The sequence below is a fragment of the Actinia tenebrosa genome, unplaced genomic scaffold (assembly GCF_029948245.1).
Source record: "Actinia tenebrosa isolate PJP-AT-01 unplaced genomic scaffold, QUT_ActTen_1.0 PGA_scaffold2__45_contigs__length_23673736, whole genome shotgun sequence".
NCBI lineage: Eukaryota > Metazoa > Cnidaria > Anthozoa > Actiniaria > Actiniidae > Actinia > Actinia tenebrosa.
This window is the reverse complement of record NW_028292579.1, coordinates 18,993,182-19,015,449: the sequence shown is the minus strand read 5'-3', so window position 1 is coordinate 19,015,449 and position 22,268 is coordinate 18,993,182. Positions and strand designations below refer to the sequence as shown.

Below are 22,268 nucleotides of genomic sequence, written 5' to 3'. Positions count from 1 at the left end.
TTGATACGTTACTTGCATGAGAAGAACGGACACTGTGGTCAAGAGCAAGTGCTAGCCCTCCTGAGAGAACAATTCTGGGTAATCCAAGCACGAGTTGCCATAAAAAGAATCCTCGGAAGATGTATCGATTGCAAGAAACAGAGACCTCAAACGACAAACCAAGAAATGGGTGAGCTACCAAAAGTTCGCTTAACACCATATGAACCACCATTTACCTACACAGGGGTAGATTATTTTGGACCCTTCCATATCAAGAGAGGAAGAGGACGAGTAACCGAGAAGAGATGGGGAGCCATCTTCGTGTGCATGAACTCCCGCGCCGTCCACTTGGAGGTCGCAAAATCGCTGGAAACTGACGACTTTATCATGGTCTTGGTAAGGTTCCTGAACCGAAGAGGTCACGTCAAAGAAATAAGATCGGATAATGGAACAAATTTTGTCGGGGCGGACAGAGAAATCAAGGAAGCCATTAAAGAGATAGACTCCCGCAAGATTGCGGGGGAGCTGATGGAACGCGGATGCAAATGGGTATTTCACCCACCAGGAGCTCCACACATGTCAGGTGTATGGGAACGGCTTGTGAAAACTGTCAAGAGAAGCATCAAAGCCATAATGGGACAAGAGACAGTCAACGAAGAAGTGCTACATACCGTATTTACCGAGGCGGAGCGCATTTCCAATGGCAGACCGCTAACTCGAAATCCGCCGAATCCTGATGATGACGAACCGTTAACTCCGAGTCATTTCCTGAACGTCCGTCCAACCACCAACCTACCCTCTGAGATGATAGACGAATCGGACAAATACAGCAAGAAACGATGGAGACAAGCACAGTTGTTAGCCAACCATTACTGGAAGAGATGGTTGAAAGAATATATACCCTCACTGCAAGAGAGACAAAAATGGCGACAACCAAAGAGAAACATACAGATTGATGATTTGGTGCTGGTAGCTGACGAAAACCCTACAAGGAACAAATGGCCGTTAGGCAGAGTTACTAAGGTGTTCCCAGGAAGTGATGGTTTGGTTCGAAGTGTAGAAGTGAAGACTAAGGAAAACAGCTACCGACGTCCAATCCACAAGTTATGCTTGCTGGAAGCCGAAGATGAAGATGACGTTTGAACCAAGAGACTCAGACTTTGCGTTTATAATTTAGTCGAAACTGTTATAGTATGAACGTTTTAGTATAGACCGTTCATAGGGGGCGGAATGTTATAGCTTATGCATGATAGAAGCGGGTTCCCTGTGGAAGAGAGAAAAGGAGCTCGTGGGAATGGGACAGAGTTGATATAGGGAAGAGTAGACAAGTTGTGGTTCTTAAAAAATGAATACGGAATTCGAATGATTTTATCTTCAGGACAGCACATATGTGTAAGTATATTGATTCCGTTTTTCTTGGACAGAATATATTCTCATATAAGGTTTTGCAATTGTCATTCTAGCGAATCGTGAAAACCTGAAATCGTGAAAACCTGAAATCGTGAAAACTTGAACTCGTGAAATTAATCCTGTAACGTGGAATTGTGAAATCATTGACTGACTGAACTCTGAATAAACTGATAATCTAGAACTTGAACGTCACGCATCTTGACTATAGTCCTCGAGATAATCTAGAACCTTTACAAGGAAAAAAGGCGGTGTACTCTTAAATCTCAACCGAATTGAAGGGAAATAATGAGGTTAACGACTTTACAAAAGAATAAAATAGGTACAAAATGACCGCCATTTTTGCCGCCCAAGTGCGCCTTGACTCTGACCACTCCGCTAAATAACCAGCCTTGTGATTGGTCAAGCAGTGTCCTTGTTTCTATTAGGCCTTCCTATTGGCTGATTTGAGAAGCGGCGAAGACGCCTTTGAAAATCTGAATTAATTTAGCGCGTAAATATATAAAGATGAGCATGGAGGATTGTGAACTGTATTCATTTTGATCTTAGATCTCGTGCAGCACAAGCTATATAACAAATCTACATTCCTACGTGAAAAATATATTATTATATCTCTTATTGTGACGATGGCGTTTTCGAGCAACTCTAACATGACGTTTCTTGTCCTTCGCTCTCAAACCAATGGTTCCAAACTCAACGTTGCTCAGGTTGGTTCAAATCCATACAAATATATCCAATGACATTGTATATAGAATGCCCTAAAATTTAAAACTGATGTATTTGTTTCCGTTTTTCTTCAGCTTCCAAAAGATTTTTTGAGAAGCGTCGATCGTCGACTTGGGACGGAAGGAATACCTCAGCTACTTCGCCAACTACGAAAGCATGTTTACCACAGTGATGAGAAGTTCAATATGGATATGTGTGTTAAAAATCTAATAGTAAGTCATCTCTTCAACTTTATGCATCTAGATATAACCTGAACGTCATAATACTTCAAAATCTCTGTCGAGATTTTACTATTTTGTCAAGTTTAAAGCCTAGAAATTATCTCGACTCCAAGTTGGCTTAAGCTCAAACTTGATTTTCTACTTCACTGTTAGATCAAAATATATAGTAATAAGACTTTTTTAAGCTGTGTTTCGAATTCATTTACTCTCATTTAACTTGTGTACTCATGTTAAAATACAAGTCTGATAGAAGTCTTACTTTATATTCAGGAAATACGCGAAACGTTAGAAGCAGAGAACCAAACAAGTCCTGACTTCCCACTTTTAAGCGAAAGCCCATTGACGACTAAAAACTACAAAAATAAAGTACAAGTTGGCAAAGTTATAACCCTGTTTGGCGGAGTAGAGGTGAGTTTATGTTCTTCTATGAGTATCAAAGAGAAAAACTAACGGAAATTGAAGATTAGAGAACATAATTTTGAATTTGAGTTTTGACGACATCAAGATATGCTTTACGATTTTGTTCCTTCAACTGGTTATAAAGCCATTTTTTAAGATTTTCCTCGCAAGTATTCTGACTAAAAATAATAATTAGAAGGGATATTTTCTAATGTTTATTTCGCACCAAAATCCACGTGTTTATTTCTGTCATCAAGTGATTTCAATTTCATCTTGTAGATTGCAATTTATGTAGATTTCGTCTGGTCACGTGATTCGAAAGCTTGTTCATTATCAATATTTAATTTAAAACTGTTTATCAAATAATAAACCCTCCGAAATCATATTTGATGTGACAAGCACTTCAAAAGTCATAATTTTCTCAAGGGAATTGGCATATAACACTTTGACGTCAACACTTTTTTTTATGAAGAATTTCACAGTTTACAAACATCGACATCAGGGATCTTTGAAATCTCTTTGTTTCAGCAGCCAATAGAGGTCTGGTTGGTTGGCACATTAGGTGACTAGCAAGAATAATAGAAATTAGTCAAATTTTTTCGTGTGGGATTTATATTTCAATATTTTACTATTCTCACTTTTCAAAATCTTTTTAACTAAATTTTAATTTCATTTGTGTTAATGCTATGTTATATGCACTTTTTTTGTGTGGGATACATATTTTAATATTTTGCTATTCTCGCTTTTCTAATTTCTATTATCACTAATCTTATAAACTGAATAATGTAGTAATTGTAATATTGTAGTTCTTGACTATTCTTTCTATCATTTTTTGCAGACTCTGGTTGAATTATTGTTCATCCCAACAAAACTGCAACACAAGCCAAAACGGCTAACAAGAATCGCAGCAAGTAAGAACATGCTAAGCTATATGTAATACTATGAGAATTAGGAGAAAAACCTATATTTAAAATATTCTGAACTCCAGCAAACAAACAATGAGACAGACTACTAAAAATAGCTTAGAATACTATACAAAGTTGTATACCATGTGGATGTAATGTCGAGATCACTTTTCAATTAATAACATGTGATTGATTAAGCAACCAAAAACAGAAATATGATACATTTTGATATTATGATGATTATCAATTTTAGAAATTATAATATGATATGATATGATATTTTATGATATGAATTTATTGCTATTTAAAAACTACATCTTCCTAATTAAATGCAGTTTTCTCATTATTTTTAGAAAATATATTGATTTTGATTATTCACTGCATATAACTATTTTAGAAAACTAAGAAGTTCATCATAATGCAAATTTTAAGAAAATGTTGTGCAACCTTATGCATTTTATTGTATCATAAATATAAGAAAGGGCTCCCATAACATCTCTGTTAGAGTCATAGAAGGGAAATACTGTCAATCAAAAAGGTTTTCACTCATTCATTCATTTGATTTGATTTTCCCAGGTATGCGTGCATCCCAGATGAATGACATTGTTGTCTACAGTCTAGAAATCCTTCATATGTTGTGTTTAACAGTAAGTAATACTATTATTTTTTGTCTTTATACATGAGAATGATTCTCCAACACTTCTCTCTTTTGTTCAGCTTTATTAAATAAATCAGTGTCCCAGTGAAGATATGTGGAATTTCAAAATGTTTAGTAATAACAACAGAGTATTATATAGCGCATCCTGAAACCTCAATCACTTTACAATAAGTAATTTAAAGTCATAAATTCAATTATAAATACATTTATAAAAAATAATAAAATTGTGCATCGACCACTTTTATGTTAGTATCATGATTGAGCAAAGCAATAAGCATTGAGAAATTTGTTTGTTTTGAGCTTTCAGTAAAAGAATATCATATTATTTGTACAATAAATAAACTGAAATAATCACATTCATTGATTATATAATTATAGTTAATATAATATAATAATAATAGTAATGATAATAATAATAATATAATTATACTATTAATATATTAAAAGTTTTTTTTGCTACTTTTGTTTATTCTAGGTCGAAGGTGTCGCAGTGTCCCTGGCAAAGAAAACTGAACTTCTTGATCATTTGTTTACTTTGCTTTCAAACCAAAAAGTATTTATGTAAGTAAACTACCATTCTTGACTTGACCACTAATAACTCCAATTTCCGTTAATATATGCATAGTATACATGATGTTATTTTTTCCATTCCTATAACTTGTTCACTGGGTTATTTCATTATTTTTTTTTTGATTCGCTCAGATTATATAAGATGTTAAGTAAACTAACTTCATATTTTCTCTTTCTTTACAGGAATGCAACAGCAGTATTAGAAGACCTTCTTGCTGCAAAAAAAGGACTGATAGATTTAGAATGTCTTGGTAAGAAAGTCATTCAATCCAGTACAAAAAAAATCAGCTACCCAGTTTAAACATCACTAACTTGAATTTTACCAGTAAAAGGATTATTAGAAATTATTGGTGGTCACTAGTTTATCAATGATTTTAGTTCATGTCATGTCACTCTGAAAAAAAATCACTGTTCTGTTTTAAACTTTATTTTGTTTTTATCTTCAGGTAACCTTAGGCAATTGATAAGCAATCTCGATTCCAGTAAGCTGGCCAATTTTTGTCGAGTCTTGTCCTTTACATTAACAGACTTGGAAGCAGTAGAAGACAGGAGCACACGTAAGTGACTTTCAAAACCCTCAAATGTTATATCAATACTCTGAAACAACCTTTGGGCTGATCAGGTCTAGGGCATATGGTATTAATAGCAAGTAGAATTAATAGTATCTTGATATTTACATGATTTAAACTCTAACTAGACATGTTCAAGTGCCTTTTAATTGCATTCATTTTGTGACAATATTTTTTCTTTAATATTTTTTCTAGTGCTTGCACAAGATGAACAAGATAAAGAAGGTTCGACACAAAAAGATTTAGCTGATCAAAATCAAGGTACTCAGCTTTTAATAATTATTAGTAATTATTTTCTTATTGATTCTTATCCATTATATATATATATATATTATAGTTATGCCACTTGTCTGACTTTAGCTTTTGCTTTTCTATTCCAGGAACCTTGATCAGTTTTCCAGAATTTTTACCACGACTTGTGAAACTTGCTTGTAAATCTCTAAGTAAGTAAATCCTATATATTTAGTTCACTAAACTTGTGAAATAAATATTAGACTATTACACATTGCTGTTCCTAATTTCATTGCTTTCTTTTGTAATCTATTGACTATTACACATTGACAAGTATGTTTTATTTCATTTGGGTTAAATGTCTGTGCTCCAACATTTTTACATAACATGTTTGTGTAGTACATAACTTTTATTCTAGAACATTAGTTCATTGAACACCTTTAGTTTTAGTTGATATCAAATAAAGCCTTAGTGTAAATGATGATCTTGTCCAAGATGAACCATGTTAATTCAGTACCTGATGATGCCGTAGACTGCCAAAAGCTTGGACGAGAGCATTAATTAGTTAGTGTCAGGCCTCATTTGAAATCAACTAAATACTTAGACAATGTTACGATACCGAAAGACAACATTCAACCCTTAATCTCTTTTACTATAAGAGTAAAGTACAAGGAAGAGTTTGATATTAGTACTAGTGTTGTCAGATTACTTATTGTATGTTGTTGTTTGTTTGTTTACAGCAGAGTCTCCTGTTTGGCCCACTATTTTTGGCAACAACAGTGAGGGATTGATGGAATGGCTAGGGTTTCAAACCATCTTAGAGGATGTGCTCATCAACATGGATGATTCTACAGGTTTTTTTTTTTTGATTTTCTACTTAAAATAATTTGTTTTTATAGCATCATGGTTTGGAGCTGTTTACATTCATTTGACAAAACCTAAATATGAAATGCAGAGTCTGGCAACTTATGTAAATCTGATATTGTTTTAATCCGAAAAAAAAACGAAAGAGCGAAAAAAAAAATTAAAATTATAATGTAAATTAGAAAAGTTTGAATGAGAAAATATACCTGGCATTAATATTTATAAACTATTATCTTTATTTAAATTTCTCTTTTTATTTTTATTTTTTTGCAGCAGCAGAAGAAACATCCATCCCTTCAATAACTACATCCCTGAAATTAATGCATGAGGTAACTATAATCCATCTAGATTCATATCCCCTTGTGGGATACAATCGTTACTATACTATGTAGAGCTTTGCTCAAGTTGTTGATGTTTCATAATTTATATTAAATCGTTATTTTTTAATTTTCACAGGTCATGCATAAAGTTGAAGTTTTTTACGTTCTCTGTTTGTTCCTGACTGGAAAACATAAGCCAGCTGTAAGTACCTAATATTATTAATATTTGTTATTATTACTATTATCAATTAAGTTAGAAACCAAAACGTTTAGAGACATACGACTGTAAGTTTTGTTATCAAAAGTCCAATGTTGTTAGGGGCAAGTGTTTAAAAGTGAGGATACTGGTGTTGACGTAATAACCTTATGCCATTGTCCCTTACAAAATTGTACTTTTGATGGCAAAACAAAAATCTAATTACATTATTCCAAAATAAGGGTCCTTTTCCTGTCATCGCCATTAATTCATAATTATTATATTATTTTATAATCATTGACCCCAATACATATATATTTTTCCTTGCCTCGATTTTACATATTTGCCTTATACAACATCATTCATTCTTCTGAAATGAATACTATATTAAACTAACCATAAACTCTGTTTCTAGGTCCAGGAGCGGCTATCTGAACTTCATCTGATTCCTGGAATGTCAGACCTCTTTGACCATATCGTTTGGTTACGAAACACACCAACACGGCGAGAATTATTAGACATGGATGGTGAACAAGATTGTACACCGGTAAGACTCATTAATATTATCCTAATAAATTGCTAATAATAATTTTCTAAATTTATAACAATTTTCCAAATTTTGTGAAATTATCAAATCAATAATATTATTGTGCAGTCTATATCAATGAGTGTTATTAACAGTTATTTTTTGACATTTTTCAGGAAAATGCATTAAAGATTCAGTTTTTAAGACTTGTGCATAGTTTCTGCGATCGTCATGAGTAAGTTCATAGCTACATTAAGTTATTACAGTATTATGCCAGTTATTTTAATGGAACACTGTTTTATTTTAGATTTAAGATATTATTCGACTTGTCCATTAATGATAAACCTTTTTTGTGATGAATAGGAACAAGCATCTATTGATGACTGCGGCAGAATTAGATGAGTTGGAAGATCTTTACAGTAAGTATAGCAATATAAACTTTAAATTATTCTGAGTAACAACAGGTTTATGAATTGGACAATAGACTATCGTTGATCAAATTTAGTGCACAGCAATGAGAACAGTGGTAATACTTTTTCTAATTTCATCTTCAAACTTTTAAGTGTCTTGCTAAATTATCTTTCTCTCTTATTTTTCCAGGACAAAATGATGTAGAAATTCCCAGTGGAGTCCAAAACATTAACAGGTATTTTACAGTAGAATATAAGGACAGCAAACTACCATAATTGTATGGGAGGCAGAATTTGGAAAAAAAAGTATAACATACTAGTATGTTTACGATTTAAAGTGGGGGGAACTGAAAATTGACAAGTTAGTGAATTTCAGCAAAATATTGAGGGGTTATACTCCCCTCTGCAATCCGTGTATGACTGGCAGTATGTTTACCATAATGACGTCATACAGACACATAATACTGTACTTACCATCACATTATCATTATCATCATCTTTATGATCATCAAGGCTCACAAAATATTGAATTTTTTTGCTTTTGTAGGAAGCTCTGTTGTCAAGGAGACCGTGGACTTCTATCCAAAATTCTGGAGGTGCTCATCAAGACTCCACCAACTGCTGCCATTAGATTCTGGTTGTCTCGTGCCATTGAAGGGTTCTTAAGAGGTCGTGCATCCTTTGGAAATCAGTTGTTCCTTATCAAGCGTGGTCTTCTGCAGGTAAGACATTTTTCCATATTTTCTCCCAGGATTTGATGAAATTTGAAAGATTTTTCAAAAGTGTGCATGGTGTATAGAAGCCAAAACATGAGAAAATTTGATGCCCTACATTTTTCTGGATAAAATTAATTAAGATTTTTTTTTTTTTTCAGCATCTGGTAGAACACATTGGGAGCTCAGAAATGAAGCCAAAAGAAATCCTACAAAGCAGCTTTGATTTGCTTGGAGAATTAATGAAGTTTAACCCAATCGCTTTCAAGATTTTTAACTCAGTCATTGACGACAAACAGGTAAAGGTCACATGCTTTCTGAACACTCCTGTTTCTAATCCTCTGTTGGTCAGGATTAGCCTCATTTTTGTGAAATTCAAAGTGTTTACAAATTATTGTTGAAATTGTGCATTCTTAAATCCAATGTGGCCAATCCTGAGTAAACAAGTCTGTAATCAAGGAAGTCAGCAACATTTATGAATTCTATGTTACTGGTCTGTGAGCTAAGGGTAATAAATATGATATTGTGATTGTTACAAACACTAATCATCTTCAATCTTTTTTCCTTTTAGTTTGAAAAATTCACTCATATTTTGACATCAAATGTTGTGGACTCAAACATGCTTATTCGCTGCCTGATTTTGAGTCAAGAACGCTTCATGGAAGAAATGCCCTTTGGAGGTGAGTTACTCAAGAAAAACAATAATATATGATAACCAAATAATAGATCATGAGGGGGAGAGATCTATAATTGATTTAGTCTAAACCTGCTCGTCAGTCAAGTATCAAACGTATTGGACGCACACAATTTTCAAATTAGGCTGAAAACATGAGTCAGTCACAGTTGTGAAGTACGTTTATTCCTTATGTACCATTGAATTTAAACTAATCTTTTGACTCGTTTTGTTTTACTTGTAGATTGTGCCACAGGTCTCTGCCGTCTTGGTACATTGATTACTGACTGGGATCAGAGAATGTATCTCCTAAATAAGTTGATCAACTCAATCACAGTGAATACTTTGACTCAGGTAAGTTTCAGTCAGTGTAAAATGATCTGACGTTATGTACGATTTATATTTTATATCAGTCGGTGTAAATGACGTTATGTACAATTTATATTTTATTACCTTTGATACTAGCAACAGACTCAGAATTTTTGTCATAAAAAATCGTATGTTAACAATAATGGATATAAATTTATTTTTATTTATATCCAATAGTGCTTATAGTATTTAATAGTTAGTTTATTTCTTGATGTCAAGATATTAATTAATATTCTTTCCCTTTTCAGGAAAATGTCAGTTGTCTCAACACAACACTTGTATTCCTGATGATTGCCTTAAGCAAGGACACCTTCCTGCCTACCTCAAGGCCTTTGTACGAGAAGAAAGACTCCAGAAAAATCCAGGATTCATTCTCAAAAATCTCAGGTAAATAAAAACTAGCAGTTTCAGTCACTTTCAACTAGCAATTTTAAATGTACTAAGTTTCCTGTGAAGGTTGTTGATGGCAATGATGATGATGAAAAAATGCCTTTTCTATAGACCTTTTGCAAATTTGCTTGAATGATTCAAAACAATGGTTCTAAGACGGGGTTGGACGTAATAAAATACAGTAAAATTAATGTTAAACACATCAAGTCCATCCTCGGCTTGGAACCATTGTTTTGGGTCACTCAAGCGAATTTGCAAAAAGTATTATTCTTTCTTTATTTCAAAACTTTCCTTTATTGAAATATTTGAAATTTATTTCTGATGATGTTGCATGTTTTTCTGCAGACGTCTCCTGGAATTCTGGAAGACCCATTACTTGAAGAGAGGAAAGGATTGTTCTGCTCTTGAACAGGTAGGTTTTTCAATTTTTTTGAAAAGATGTATCTTTTTATTTATACACGGTAGGCTTTAATTAAAGCTCAGAGGTCGTGGGGCAAACAAACTCAATTCACATCAAACAAACTCAATTCACATGGTGGCGACTGCAGGGCTTGAACCAATGACCCAAACCGTTGGACTCACAGCAGTCAAGAAAGACGACGCGTTAGCAGCATATGCCAACCGTGCCACCGTGCTTGATTTCAACCACAACGCTAACTCTGTTCTCTCATCCTCCATTGCTCGCCACACTTTCTCTATACCTCTTCCAACGTGCTTCTAGAGCTCTAGCTTATTAGGTTATAATTATTAAATATCTTATATTAATCTATGTTTTTTAAATTCACTTTCAGAGTTCCTGCATCAGTTTTGATCAGTGGAAGAAAGTTGTCGACATCCTCTTACAAGACGACATTGGAAAGTACATCATCCGTTTTGTACTACCTTTCACCTCATGCAAGCCCACCAGCGCGACACTGCTAAGATCACACATGGGTATAACACAAGCAGATCATGGCATCCCTCACATTATCTTCAATGTTCTGTGAATGACATTTATCTTCAAGCATGTTTTGTAGAGAATTTTAGAAATTGAGGGATGATAGTTAAAATCGAAGTGACCAACTGCTTTTCCTTTAAAATATACAAAATGGTGCAATATTTAGAACTCTTTTAAGCAAAAACTCAGGGCTCAAAATAATTCACAAATGCTCAAAGATGACAAATTGCCTTGCAGTTTAAATATGTGCTCTAATGCCAATGCCTGTTGTCAAAAATTAGCTGAGATTTGAAGCTTTTATTTTCCATTAAAGAACTTATTTTGAGCCCTGAGATGTATTTCGTAATTAAATCCAACCATCTACATCTTTATATGGTTGTCTGTGCAGGCACAGAGGGAAAAAGTCTAACATATATTTTTTATGACGATACGTAAATTATAAAAATCCAACAGTCCATTAGTGTATGGTTCTAAAAAAATAAAAAAAAAAAATAATAGAATTAAATTTCTGTGTTATGGACAGGATATTCTGTAGGTTTTTTTAAACAATATTATAAAATCATAAATAATTATTTTTAGCAATAACAATTTTTAACGCTGGTATTTCTTGGTGTTACTAAATTAACTCTGAGTTGGGCATATTGGAATGACTGTACATATTAAATAGTATTTTATAATAGTATAATATATGATGTAAATAATAAATAAAGAAGTTTGAAATATGTTTGAGTGTGTTGTCTTGTTGATTTTATCTAGTAACTTGTTGTTGTTGTTGTTTTTGTTCCTTTGCCAAAGTGATACACATGTCTTTATCATGTGACATCAGGTCTTCCAATAGACCATTTTCGAATTCCAAACTACCGCTGTGTTCCTTGATTACAGACTCATTTGCACAGGGTTAGCCTCGCATCAGTGTTTAAATATTCACAAATACCAACGGTAAAGTAAAGAATGCAAAACTTCAACAATGCAAAGACTTTGAAACTCGACGGGCCTTGACTGGAACACGTGAATATTCTGCACAAAATCGAGGCTAACCCTGTGCAAATGAGTCTGTAATCAAGAAACACAGCGGTAGTTTGGAATTGGAAATGGGTCTATTGTTGGGTTTCAATCAGCTGTTAAAAGTCTTTGAATCTCATTATCTGCTCCAAATGCTGGTCAAACACTGACCACCATGTGATGTCAACCATAAAGAATTCTATTGAAAACTTGTGATTCTGCTGATGAACATTCTACACTCGAGACAGGAAATTACCTTGAGTGAAACCCATCCTCTGAAATTCACAATGTCTCAATGTGCTTTACATTGCAGTGGAGGACTTTACAGGGCTGCATATTAAGGCGCTATTAGCAGCCGTGCAGCATTACAATCATGAGTGATTTATTTACACTAGTGTTATGCCTCCAAATTGGGATGGGCTGTTGAACCGGGAGACAATCCCCTACTCTCATATCAATAATTCAACAGGTTCTTTTAATCTATATCTTTATTCAAGGTAACTTTTCATTGCAAAATATCCCTAAAAGATACCAGAAGTCTGAACATTTTCTTGTGGGAGTAAACAGATATGTCAAAAGGCTATTGCTTTTCGCTGCTTTCTGATTGGCTCCGCTGCGCAACTTTGGAATGTATTGTTTTTATTCTACAATTTGATTGGTTCTTGCTGTCTAAGAGGCCCCAGTTATAGTAGTTGCACTGTAAAAAGGGTGAGAATGGATGTTCTTTGGCCCTTGAAAGATACAAAGAAATGCAAAAATTCTGCATTTTGATGGCTGAACACCCTGATACAATATTCCTGATTTTTACCCTAAAGAGTATGACACCCAACTCCCCCTCCCCCCACTCAACAGGCAAATTCCCTCACCCACCTCACCCCTCCCCAAGGCAGATTTAATTCTAATTGAAAATACATATCCAGCCTACGGTATTAAATATGATAGTTGTTTACTTTTGTCCTCACCATATAATGAGTTTAAGCAACAACCAGGCTTTGTTTCTACTCAAAATAAAATTTCAACTAATTTAAGCTATTTTTTTCAACAGTTTTGTGCACTGTAAATTAACTCCTTGGCCACACTGTTTTGTTTTACCTACAAGTCTAAACCCAAACCTCTCATAGAAAGATATAGCATTCACAGTGGAATATACAACTAGTTCTTTTGCATGCTTTTCTTTGGTCTTGTCTTCCATGCATTTTAGTAAAGTTTGTCCCACTTTCTGTTTTACATGGTCTGGGTGAACATAAAGTGCTCGTATAACACCAAATTTCCATCCATCTGCAATCAGAATAAAGAAGTTTTTTGCATGATCACATATATAATTTTGCTGACATCCATGTTGGATGGTAATAGATTCCAGCCTTCCAGTGAGGAATTGAATAAATTCATTTATCATGTAAAACAATAAATAAGTGTAACCGGCGGCAAGGCGCTCAGCTATGAATCAGATTGCAAGTGGTTTTGACAAAAGAATTTATTGAAAAATTCACACAACTTTACAATACTCGAAAAAAAACGGGAACAAGATTACAGGATATCTCTAATGAAAACAAGAAAAATATTTACAATGAGATAAAATAAATTTGTAGCTTATCTAAATAGCTAAAAAGTTATGAATAAAATACAGTTTTGCTAGATATAAATAGAAACGGAAATACGTAAATTACGTCACAGGTAATTTGAATATTGCATACTGATTAGCAGTGTTTACAATACGCGAGTGAAAATTACTAGGTTGCAAAGTTTAATGTACAAGTCGGTAAACCGTTTAAAATGAACTAAACCAATGGAAAAAGCAATAGGAAAAATTGACTAGAGGTTAACTATGGCTTTAGGTAAGTATTTTAACCTTTGTTTATGACAAACTAAGAATTACACGGTTTACTGAACACGCGGTCGCGACAATGACCTTGAGTGTAGAGTTTAAGTAGCGAACAAATTAAAGGTTGGAAAGAAAAGGTCTTTTATCCCGCAGTTAAGGCTATTTATCGTAGTAAAAAGGTTAGACAAGCGAGTAAGGCGGTAGCGATCCTATAGTAAACGTTTTAAAGAGTTTAAAAGACAAGATACACTCAGCGTGAATAACTTTGTACTAAATTACGCGCTAATGCGACTAGAATTACTACAACATGAAACGAATGCTTAACAAATATGTAGAAAATCTAAGCTATAAAATATAACGACTAGTTAACGATATTAACATAGATTTGTCCTAAATCTATCCTAGGTATAAGTGTAAAAGGCTTCAAAGATTCATACCTTTACATCGTAGAGAATTCCTTGTCTTGATATGTGCAACGTCTTCAAGAACTTTTACTACACTGATTTAAGCTTAGTTTGGGCCTATTTTTATGGAAAAACCTGCATTCTTAAGACCTTACACATCCTATGCAATGTTGCACGCCCTAGGCGCAAACAGGATGTCCCAAACACGAACTTACGTAAACAAGCGCCAAACCTAGGCATGACTCACTGTAATGTAATTACGTACGGAAATTATTTCTTGCTTACGCATTTTCCACGCAAACAGTTAACTAAAGAATTACATTCCTATGTGTACACGAGGCATTCCTAATTAAAATATAGATTTATGACTAAATAATTACTGTCCGAAATAGTGTCTTTTGACTCTGTCACATAAGTAATATATACAGTATGAGTGGTCGTGTTGTATCAGATATACAACCACGAGGCGTAGCTGAGTGATTGTATATCTGATACAACACGGACACGAATACTGTATATGACTTATCAAACGTCTAGGTTAGTTCCTTTGTGTTTCACTAAAACTTTCAAAATTAAAGTGAATCTGGCCAAGAAAATTGAACTTAAAGTTTATGCAAATGAACACAGTTTTGTATCAGATTTACAACACTCTTCACGGTCGTGATTTCTGTTGTGTTTTCCTCATGGATTATTCATGAGTTTCATAAATATATTAATATATCTAAGCAGTTACAGCACGTTCTGCTGAGAAGTAGCCTGCCATGCAGCTTTTTTAGTGTCAGCTCATTGCTTCACGACAGGCTAGCTGAGAAGCCTCCTCTTTTTTCTTTTCATGATTATGACAGTGAGACAGATTTTTTGAAAGCTGGAGGCCAAAATTCTACTAACTATTATTAATCATAAATAATGTGCACATACTAATTATCAAAAGCACCAAGTCATGCTACCCCCATCTCCTTTTCATTATTAACCCTCTCCATTTCCATTTTGAGTTTTGTATTTTAGATTTTGAAATTAATTGTGTTGTGTGTGTGTGTGTGTGTGTGTGTGGAAGGGGGGTGGTGGGGGCGGGGGATGGCAGGTTATGAGGGGAGGGCACCTTTTATTCCTCCCCCCTCCCCTCCCCCCGAACACTCCCTCCCCAAGGAAATCAACCTACTCTCCTCAATCCCCCCAGTTCCTTAAATTATAGTTTCTGGTTTTCCTGATTTTAGCTTTTAGAAGAAAATCCCGAGGGGGAAGGGATGTCGATTCAACGCTATCCCTCCACTTTCCTGCGATCAAATAACAATATTTGAATCTTTTCTAATAAAACACACACCTTGTTTCATATCAGTAGTCGAATTTCCTCTTGAACATTCTTCCTCGTTGTCGGACAAATGTCCAAATCCTAGTACTTTACCCTCTCCATCTTCAGCCACCAAAATGTCCCCTTTTTCTATAAAATCAACATAGCGACTTTCGCTTTGCCGTTCAATCCAATGCTCAACCTCTTCTTCCTTATAACATTTCGAGCAAATTTCTCTGATGGCTGAAGTATGGATGTGATATATGCTGCCTGCATCAGACAAGTTGGCCAAACGAATAATCATCATTGTTTGTGAACAGGAAATAGGTATGGGTTACCTGTGCTTTATGCCGGGACACTGGCAACCCATCCAGTACAAGTTGCGTCATTCCGTCAATCCATTTCCGGGAGCAAAATATATAATATTTGCTTATGAAATTTCCTGTTTCAAAACATTTTAAGCTTAAAATTATGATTGTTGCAGATTGGGAATAAATTATAAGTGGCATTTTTTGCTTTTAATCGAATGCCTTGTGCCAGAAACACATAACTGAATCACTTATTCCCAACTCGACCCGGAAATGCGTCACATTCTCACATGGGTCGATAAGTTAGATACGTTGACTTTCGTTCCTTCGTATCCTTTCCCTTCCTTTCCTTTCTTTTCTTTTTCCGTTGTCTTTTTGCCTTTCCTTTCCTTCTCTTTCCTTTCCTTCTCTTTCCTTTCCTTCTCTTTCCTTTCCTTCTCTTTCCTTTCCTTCTCTTTCCTTTCCTTCTCTTTCCTTCCTTCTCTTTCCTTTCCTTTTCCTTTCCTTTCTTTAAGTGGTGAGTCAATTTGGGATATTGTTTCGATTAATTGATCCGATCGTCAGATTGTTAACATTTTTTTCTCTAAAGTTAGGTATTACCAAGTATTTTCAAAGAATGAAAATAAGAAAGGAGGTATCCAACTTCGTTTTTAGAGCTATAAGAGATTACAGACGTTATATTTTATGAGATTTTACTTATTGAAACGTTGGAATGACGTTATCACGATAAGCGCGCGCTCTCCAATTGATCATGCGTAGAAGGGATGCGCGCAAACAAAGCCCATGAACGTCTTTAAGAAGTTCAAAATTGCGTAACGCACCCCATGTCTTTTATTAAACCCCACCTCCCTCTACTTCGCATGCTCTAGCTATTATTTAAATTCGAGCATGCGCATTACACCACATTTCGGTAGGTATCCCACATCATCTGTTTCGTATTTATTCCAGCAGGCGATGTACTAACATAACAGCGCTCTGACGTTTCGCAGCTCTTCCACCCGCCAGGCAACCCAGTATACGCTCTCACAGCGTCTTGTTCAATGGTGTATACAGTTAGTTTTACTTTCTCTTACCTACTGGTACTTGGTCCACATACATGACTATCCTGACCAAACGCAACAAGCACAAACACAAGGGTCAAGAGAGGAAGAGTTTAAGCTTGATTGCAGAAAGGTTGTAGTATACATTTATACAGATACCTAATGAGATGCAAGATATCAAATGAGATGAAGAACGTGAAACATGCTTAAACACAATTGTTTAGCCACTAGTACATTTTGTGGAAAATACGTTTTTAACTTGACAAATATCATAGTCATGGTCCTGTGGAGGGTAAACTTATGCTTTGAAAGAGTCAGGAAACTGAGTCAAGCCCCGAAAAGCAAGAAAAATACTCTGCTACGCCTCGTGTCCATGTGCTTTCAGGTTCTATTGTGCTGTACATTTTTTACATTCCTTAAATACATTACGGTTAGTTTTCCAAAACGCATCCCACATGGAAAGTAGTGAGCAAGGGAGGTTAGTCATCAGCGATACAATCGAGGTATTTGGTCTGCTGATCATAGCAAGGGGTTAATCATCTACGGTCTAGGGGCCGACTAACCTCTCCCTTAGGCTTCGGCCGAGCTTCCTGATCAGTCTGTAATTCCCCTGGGATAGCGGTGTTGGGGCCGAAATCTCCAGCGTAGCCGTAAGTCCATACGACGGTTCAGCACTCGATGTCTGGAAGTATGGTCCTGGTTAATTATCAAAAATTATTAAAAATAATCCAAAATCCATACTCCCTAAAGAAAGAATTTTTACAGTAGAGTAACCACAGTAAATCCGTGAAACTTTAGTAATACTAAATAGCACAGTTTCATGCAAATTCCATTGTTTCCTATGGTTTAACTAGCACTGTTTTGTACTAATTAGTAGTGTTTCACGGATTTACTGTGGTCACTCTATCGGTACATTCATCAAGTATGTGTACGTTTCATAACACAAAACACGAACTTACTAAAGGTTGATCCATATAATTTATTTGCGCAAGCGCTTGAGAGATACCTTGACTTGAATGATTTCTATTTTAATGACGTCACTAAAAGGTCTGTCGTAAGTGTTATCTTTCTTGACCAAAACGTTTCCATATTACCCAAATAACTATTTACGTTACAAATTGAATAAGCCCATGACTTATCATCTTCATTATCCGTTACTTTTAGGGTCCGAATCGTCAGTAAAATTGAACTATAATTTCTTTGTAAACAATGGTTCAAGATGATTCACTCATATCTTTCATATTATCCGCTAAAGCTCGTTAAACATATCGTTTTATCTCACCGAAATCGTATCGAAAACTTCGCTTCTACACTATCGTTTGCAAATTGTTTTCGCCCTTCCACACTAAAATGATCCTTACACAGATAACGGATAGAAAATGATGCAATATCATCAACCTACGCAAGCGAAAAACAGACTTGCCGGTCTAAATGACGTCAGCGCATTCAAAAGCTTCAAATGAAACATCGTAGGCAAATGTTTCTTGGAGGTAATTCGCTGCATTTCAAGTCTGGGCTGTTCTAAGTTAAGCTACGCCTTACATGACATGCAAACATATATTTGTATACGGCCTATCGGGTCTTAGCTGAGATGAGAACACAATGTGAGCATCGGCGCATATTAACACAGGGAGCCCACACAAACCGAGATAAGTCCCCGAATGAAATACCAACCGTTTATACATATTATGTAAGACACACTTCAGAATGGATCAGATCGTGTCTTATAAGTAAGGACGTATATTAGGCATTTTTTCTATTATTAGCATATTTTTCTCTGTCGCTAAATGGTTCTTTTACAATGTTTGCTCTCTCTATTTCTATCTCTCTCTTTATCAGTCTGGAAAATTTCGATTTTTTAAGCCAAAGGTATTGTTCCGTATACTACTGCTCTTCAACGTACTACCTATAGAAGAGAAAATGGACTAAGAAAAAGAATTCCCGCGTCCCAACATGAGCACTCTTTGGTGTTATTTTTTTTCACACGCTTGCTGCGCGCACTCTACCCTATTTGCTCATGTTTTCTTGTGTTTTCAACAACAAAAATTAACAAACTGACATTAGTCTTTTATGTGTCTGTCCTCTTATGGACGATAAAATGGCGTCATCACATTGTCAAAGTAGTGTGTAGTCATGCGCAATAGTTAAACAAACAAATGATACTCTTGGGAATGACACGAAAAGATTACATTTCAGCTGATAAAATGTTCTTTTGGATGAGTGACGCCAGTCGAGGCTTTTAATATATTTCATGGTCACATGTCTTGAATTATGAATACTCCTAACTGATTGCAACTAACCAAAACACTACCATCTTTCAAAACTGCTACATCACAAATTCCATTGCAGTCCAGATATCCTAAAGATAATCCATCCAATGTAAATTTTCGAATGCGGTTATTTCCACTATCACAGACAAGTAGATTCTCTTCGCTGTCGATAGCCAGGCCACATGGTTCACGGAGTACGCCTACGGTACTATCTTGTCCATTGATCACTGATATTCTTATTGGTTTAAAGCCAAGGTCTTTCGACTTATTGATTACAAATACATGAACAACGTTGCTATAAGAATCACTTACATAATATTGTCCATTGTGTGAAATCGTTCCATCTGGATTAATATTATTCACCTGACCAAACTGATACTGAAACTTCCATTCCTTACTGAAGACTTGAACCCGATTATTTCCAAGATCACTGACAATGATGTTGTAATTAGAATCAACATGTACATGACATGGATTTATAAACTCAGTCTTTTTATTGCCCCTTTTCCCGATAGTACCCTGCACAGTTCCTGATGTAGTGTTCACTATGCATATTCTGTGGTTATCACAATCTGCAATGGCTAAATCTTCTTGATTTAGAAATGCCATCCCTTGAGGATCACACAAATTACTACAACTGATCAAAAGGTTTCCAATCATGTTGAACACAAAAACACGGTTGCTGAAAGAATCTGCAAGAGCCATCTTTGTGTTTTCTTTATTTACCGCTATACCAGTGAAACGATACATTCCTTTCATGTCGAACTTCTTTATCTTGGCCGGCATTTGTTGTGGCTTTGCAGCTTCAGGAAGCCCGGGTTTTTTAGCTTCGACTTTTACACTGCTTAAAAAATTTAACAGACCGAGATCTTGCTCCGTTTGATCAACTTTTCGAATTGAACCAAGACCTAAATTTGCTTGCTTTATCAACTCTTTGCTTGGATCAAACACAACTAAATTATCATCTCCATCGAAGTTTAGAATTTCAAAAGATTTATCATAGATTCCTACATCATCCCCCTCGCCAATCAACTCACTTGTAAAGCCTTTTTCCAGAAGAGTACTTGCGTAGTCAATCGCTCCTCTAGCCTGCTCAAGGGTACTTTGACCTTTGATTTCCTTTAGCTTGGCGTCTTCGATTTCTTTGTCGAGTTTACTTAATATCTGCTGTGCATTTTGCTCTAATTCTTTGATTGTTCTTTCCAGTGTTTCTGTTACTTCCGCCTTCGCTTTGTCGCAGCTTTCTTTGATTTTAGAAGCTGCGTCATTCATGAATTTTACTTGCTCTTGAATTTGTTTTTCTTGCAACTTTAACTGTTCAACATGTTTGAGGAGGACTGCCTTCTTTGTTGACAGGTGTTTTCCTAGTGAGACGGTTGAATGCCCATCGTGATCCTGCATCCAGCATTCCAAACAGATATTTTGCTTACAATCATTGCAGTAAAGATCCAATGTTTTCTCCAAGTGAGACAGACAATTCTTTTCTCTGCTTAACAATAGCTCAATGATTTTTTCCTTTGATTCCGATTGACCAAGAGACATGATCTTGTGGTTGTTCATCAAGAGGGAATGATACTTCAGGCATTCGTCACACAATGAGCGATCACAGTCAAAACAATGTTGCGTCGCTGTTGAATGACTCTCAGAAACAGAACAAATCTTCTCTCCTTCTATGAATTCTAGAATTTTCAAAATTCTTGAATGTAGAACACTAGATTTTAAATCTTCCACGCTGTTCAGTTCTGGTAGTGGAGTTTGTGATTTACATTTAGGACACTTGAAGACGTTGACTTCCTCGATTAGCTCAGCATGTCTTTTTATGCAAGGCCTACAAAAGGTATGGAAACATGGAAGAATCTTTGGTTCAGTAAGACTATCATTACACAAGAAACATTCGACGTCCTTCTTGAGATTTACTAGAGAAGTAGCCATTTTTAAACCTACTAAAATAAGAGCGACTCAAGCGTGAATATTTCTCAATGGCTTCCACAGCAAACCAAGATGGCGTCTCATTTGACCTCTTTTCATACGAATTACATTCCGGGACCTCAGTGACATATTTTCCATCCTCACACGTGAAGATGTCGGTGACGTCACTTCCGATGTTTTCCTGTAAACTTTTTTTTTACAACTTTATTGGGTAATAGCTATAAGGTACATGCATAAATAAGAATAATTTGGGACATCCTTGATGGAATATGATGTGAAGCGGCTCTTGTTTTACTTGCGTAAAACGCGAAGGCAAATGTGCATTTTGCTCTCCATTGTGCGATTGTCACCAACTGATAGAGAACACCGCGTAGGGATGATCCGATCAGACGACAATTTTCAGTCAAAGGACTGTATTTATTTCAACAACCGTGTGTAGGCCAAATAAGCGACATAAATTTGTTTAGAAATATGTTTAAAATGTTCGGTTATTTGCTTTTCAATAACCGTTCTGTAGTTCTCGATCTCTCCATTATTGATTATATTCTTCATTTTTAGATATCGGTTAGTAAAAGGATTCAAAACTTAGCGAAAAGTATTTACGGCGAAATTTACCAGTTCTATTGCCGCGTAGTATTTAACGATACATTCATGTATATGCCTTATTAACTAGAAACTGAAAGCCGTTTTTCCATTTAAGCTCTACTAACCCACGCGATTGAAGCCAGAATACTGCCGACTGAGTAGCTGTATTAATACTAATAAATATCTGAATTACGATCCTAGAAATCTTCTTTTACTGCTCAAAAGCCCGGAATTACATCCTCAGCTGCTAAAGCAATCTATGAGACCAGAATTTATAAACACGTCATTGAAATCCATATACGGGTACTTTTGCGCAAGAATGCACTTTTTGCGAGAGGGAGAAGACAAAAACAAAAAAACAAACAAAAACAAAACAAAAAAACAAACCAAAACAAAAACAAAAACAAAAAAAAACAAAAAACAAAAAACAAAAACAAACAAAAAAACAAAACAAAACAAAACAAAACAAAACAAAACAAAAAAAAAAGGCCACAGGCAACCCAGTAAAACAACAAAGGCATTTTACGACTAGGCTGCCACAGACAACCCAGTAAAAA

General features: G+C 35.4%; 4 protein-coding genes and 2 long non-coding RNA genes across 6 annotated transcripts; 3 read left to right on the top strand and 3 right to left on the bottom strand.

Annotated features, from left to right (window-relative positions):
- The first annotated feature begins 165 nt into the window (after window positions 1-165).
- LOC148909507 (uncharacterized) lies at window positions 166-1,122 on the top strand. The gene has a single exon (XM_089034158.1). The coding sequence runs from the start codon at window positions 166-168 to the stop codon at window positions 1,120-1,122; it is 957 nt and encodes a 318-aa protein (XP_088890284.1).
- Window positions 1,123-1,862: 740 nt separating this feature from the next.
- Window positions 1,863-11,790, top strand: LOC116294931 (short transient receptor potential channel 4-associated protein). The gene is given in 25 exon segments (XM_031702630.2): window positions 1,863-2,093; window positions 2,187-2,324; window positions 2,604-2,741; window positions 3,571-3,643; window positions 4,214-4,284; window positions 4,771-4,856; window positions 5,049-5,116; window positions 5,312-5,422; window positions 5,630-5,695; window positions 5,815-5,877; window positions 6,406-6,519; window positions 6,803-6,858; window positions 6,986-7,051; window positions 7,461-7,592; window positions 7,748-7,806; window positions 7,935-7,990; window positions 8,172-8,217; window positions 8,529-8,703; window positions 8,856-8,993; window positions 9,266-9,374; window positions 9,612-9,721; window positions 9,985-10,030; window positions 10,033-10,123; window positions 10,472-10,538; window positions 10,918-11,790. Coding segments are annotated over 25 exon segments (2,355 nt in total). The 5' UTR covers window positions 1,863-2,012; the 3' UTR covers window positions 11,113-11,790.
- A 745-nt stretch (window positions 11,791-12,535) lies between these two features.
- Window positions 12,536-15,886, bottom strand: LOC116294915 (uncharacterized). Its single transcript, XM_031702608.2, has 2 exons — window positions 15,613-15,886; window positions 12,536-13,343 (listed from the first exon to the last, which is right to left on the bottom strand). The coding sequence occupies exons 1-2, from the start codon at window positions 15,884-15,886 to the stop codon at window positions 13,090-13,092; spliced, it is 528 nt and encodes a 175-aa protein (XP_031558468.2). The 3' UTR covers window positions 12,536-13,089.
- Window positions 13,525-14,735, bottom strand: LOC148909505 (uncharacterized). Its single transcript, XR_016120488.1, has 2 exons — window positions 14,325-14,735; window positions 13,525-13,605 (listed from the first exon to the last, which is right to left on the bottom strand). It is a non-coding gene; the product is annotated as an uncharacterized LOC148909505 (long non-coding RNA).
- Window positions 13,614-14,667, top strand: LOC148909506 (uncharacterized). The gene is made up of 2 exons (XR_016120489.1): window positions 13,614-13,900; window positions 14,293-14,667. It is a non-coding gene; the product is annotated as an uncharacterized LOC148909506 (long non-coding RNA).
- A 2,000-nt stretch (window positions 15,887-17,886) lies between the features above and the next one.
- LOC116294955 (E3 ubiquitin-protein ligase TRIM71-like) lies at window positions 17,887-21,210 on the bottom strand. The gene has a single exon (XM_031702655.2). The coding sequence runs from the start codon at window positions 21,127-21,129 to the stop codon at window positions 19,183-19,185; it is 1,947 nt and encodes a 648-aa protein (XP_031558515.2). The 5' UTR covers window positions 21,130-21,210; the 3' UTR covers window positions 17,887-19,182.
- Between the last annotated feature and the right edge of the window lie 1,058 nt (window positions 21,211-22,268).

Bases quoted from the DNA above. Each gene is read 5' to 3' on its own strand.
- LOC148909507 (XM_089034158.1), top strand. From the start codon at position 166: ATGGGTGAGCTACCAAAAGTTCGCTTAACACCATATGAACCACCATTT.
- LOC116294955 (XM_031702655.2), bottom strand. From the start codon at position 21,129: ATGGCTACTTCTCTAGTAAATCTCAAGAAGGACGTCGAATGTTTCTTG.
- LOC116294915 (XM_031702608.2), bottom strand. From the start codon at position 15,886: ATGATGATTATTCGTTTGGCCAACTTGTCTGATGCAGGCAGCATATAT. The intron at 13,344-15,612 runs GTGTGTGTTTTA...TTCTGATTGCAG, and splicing joins GACTACTGATATGAAACAAG to ATGGATGGAAATTTGGTGTT.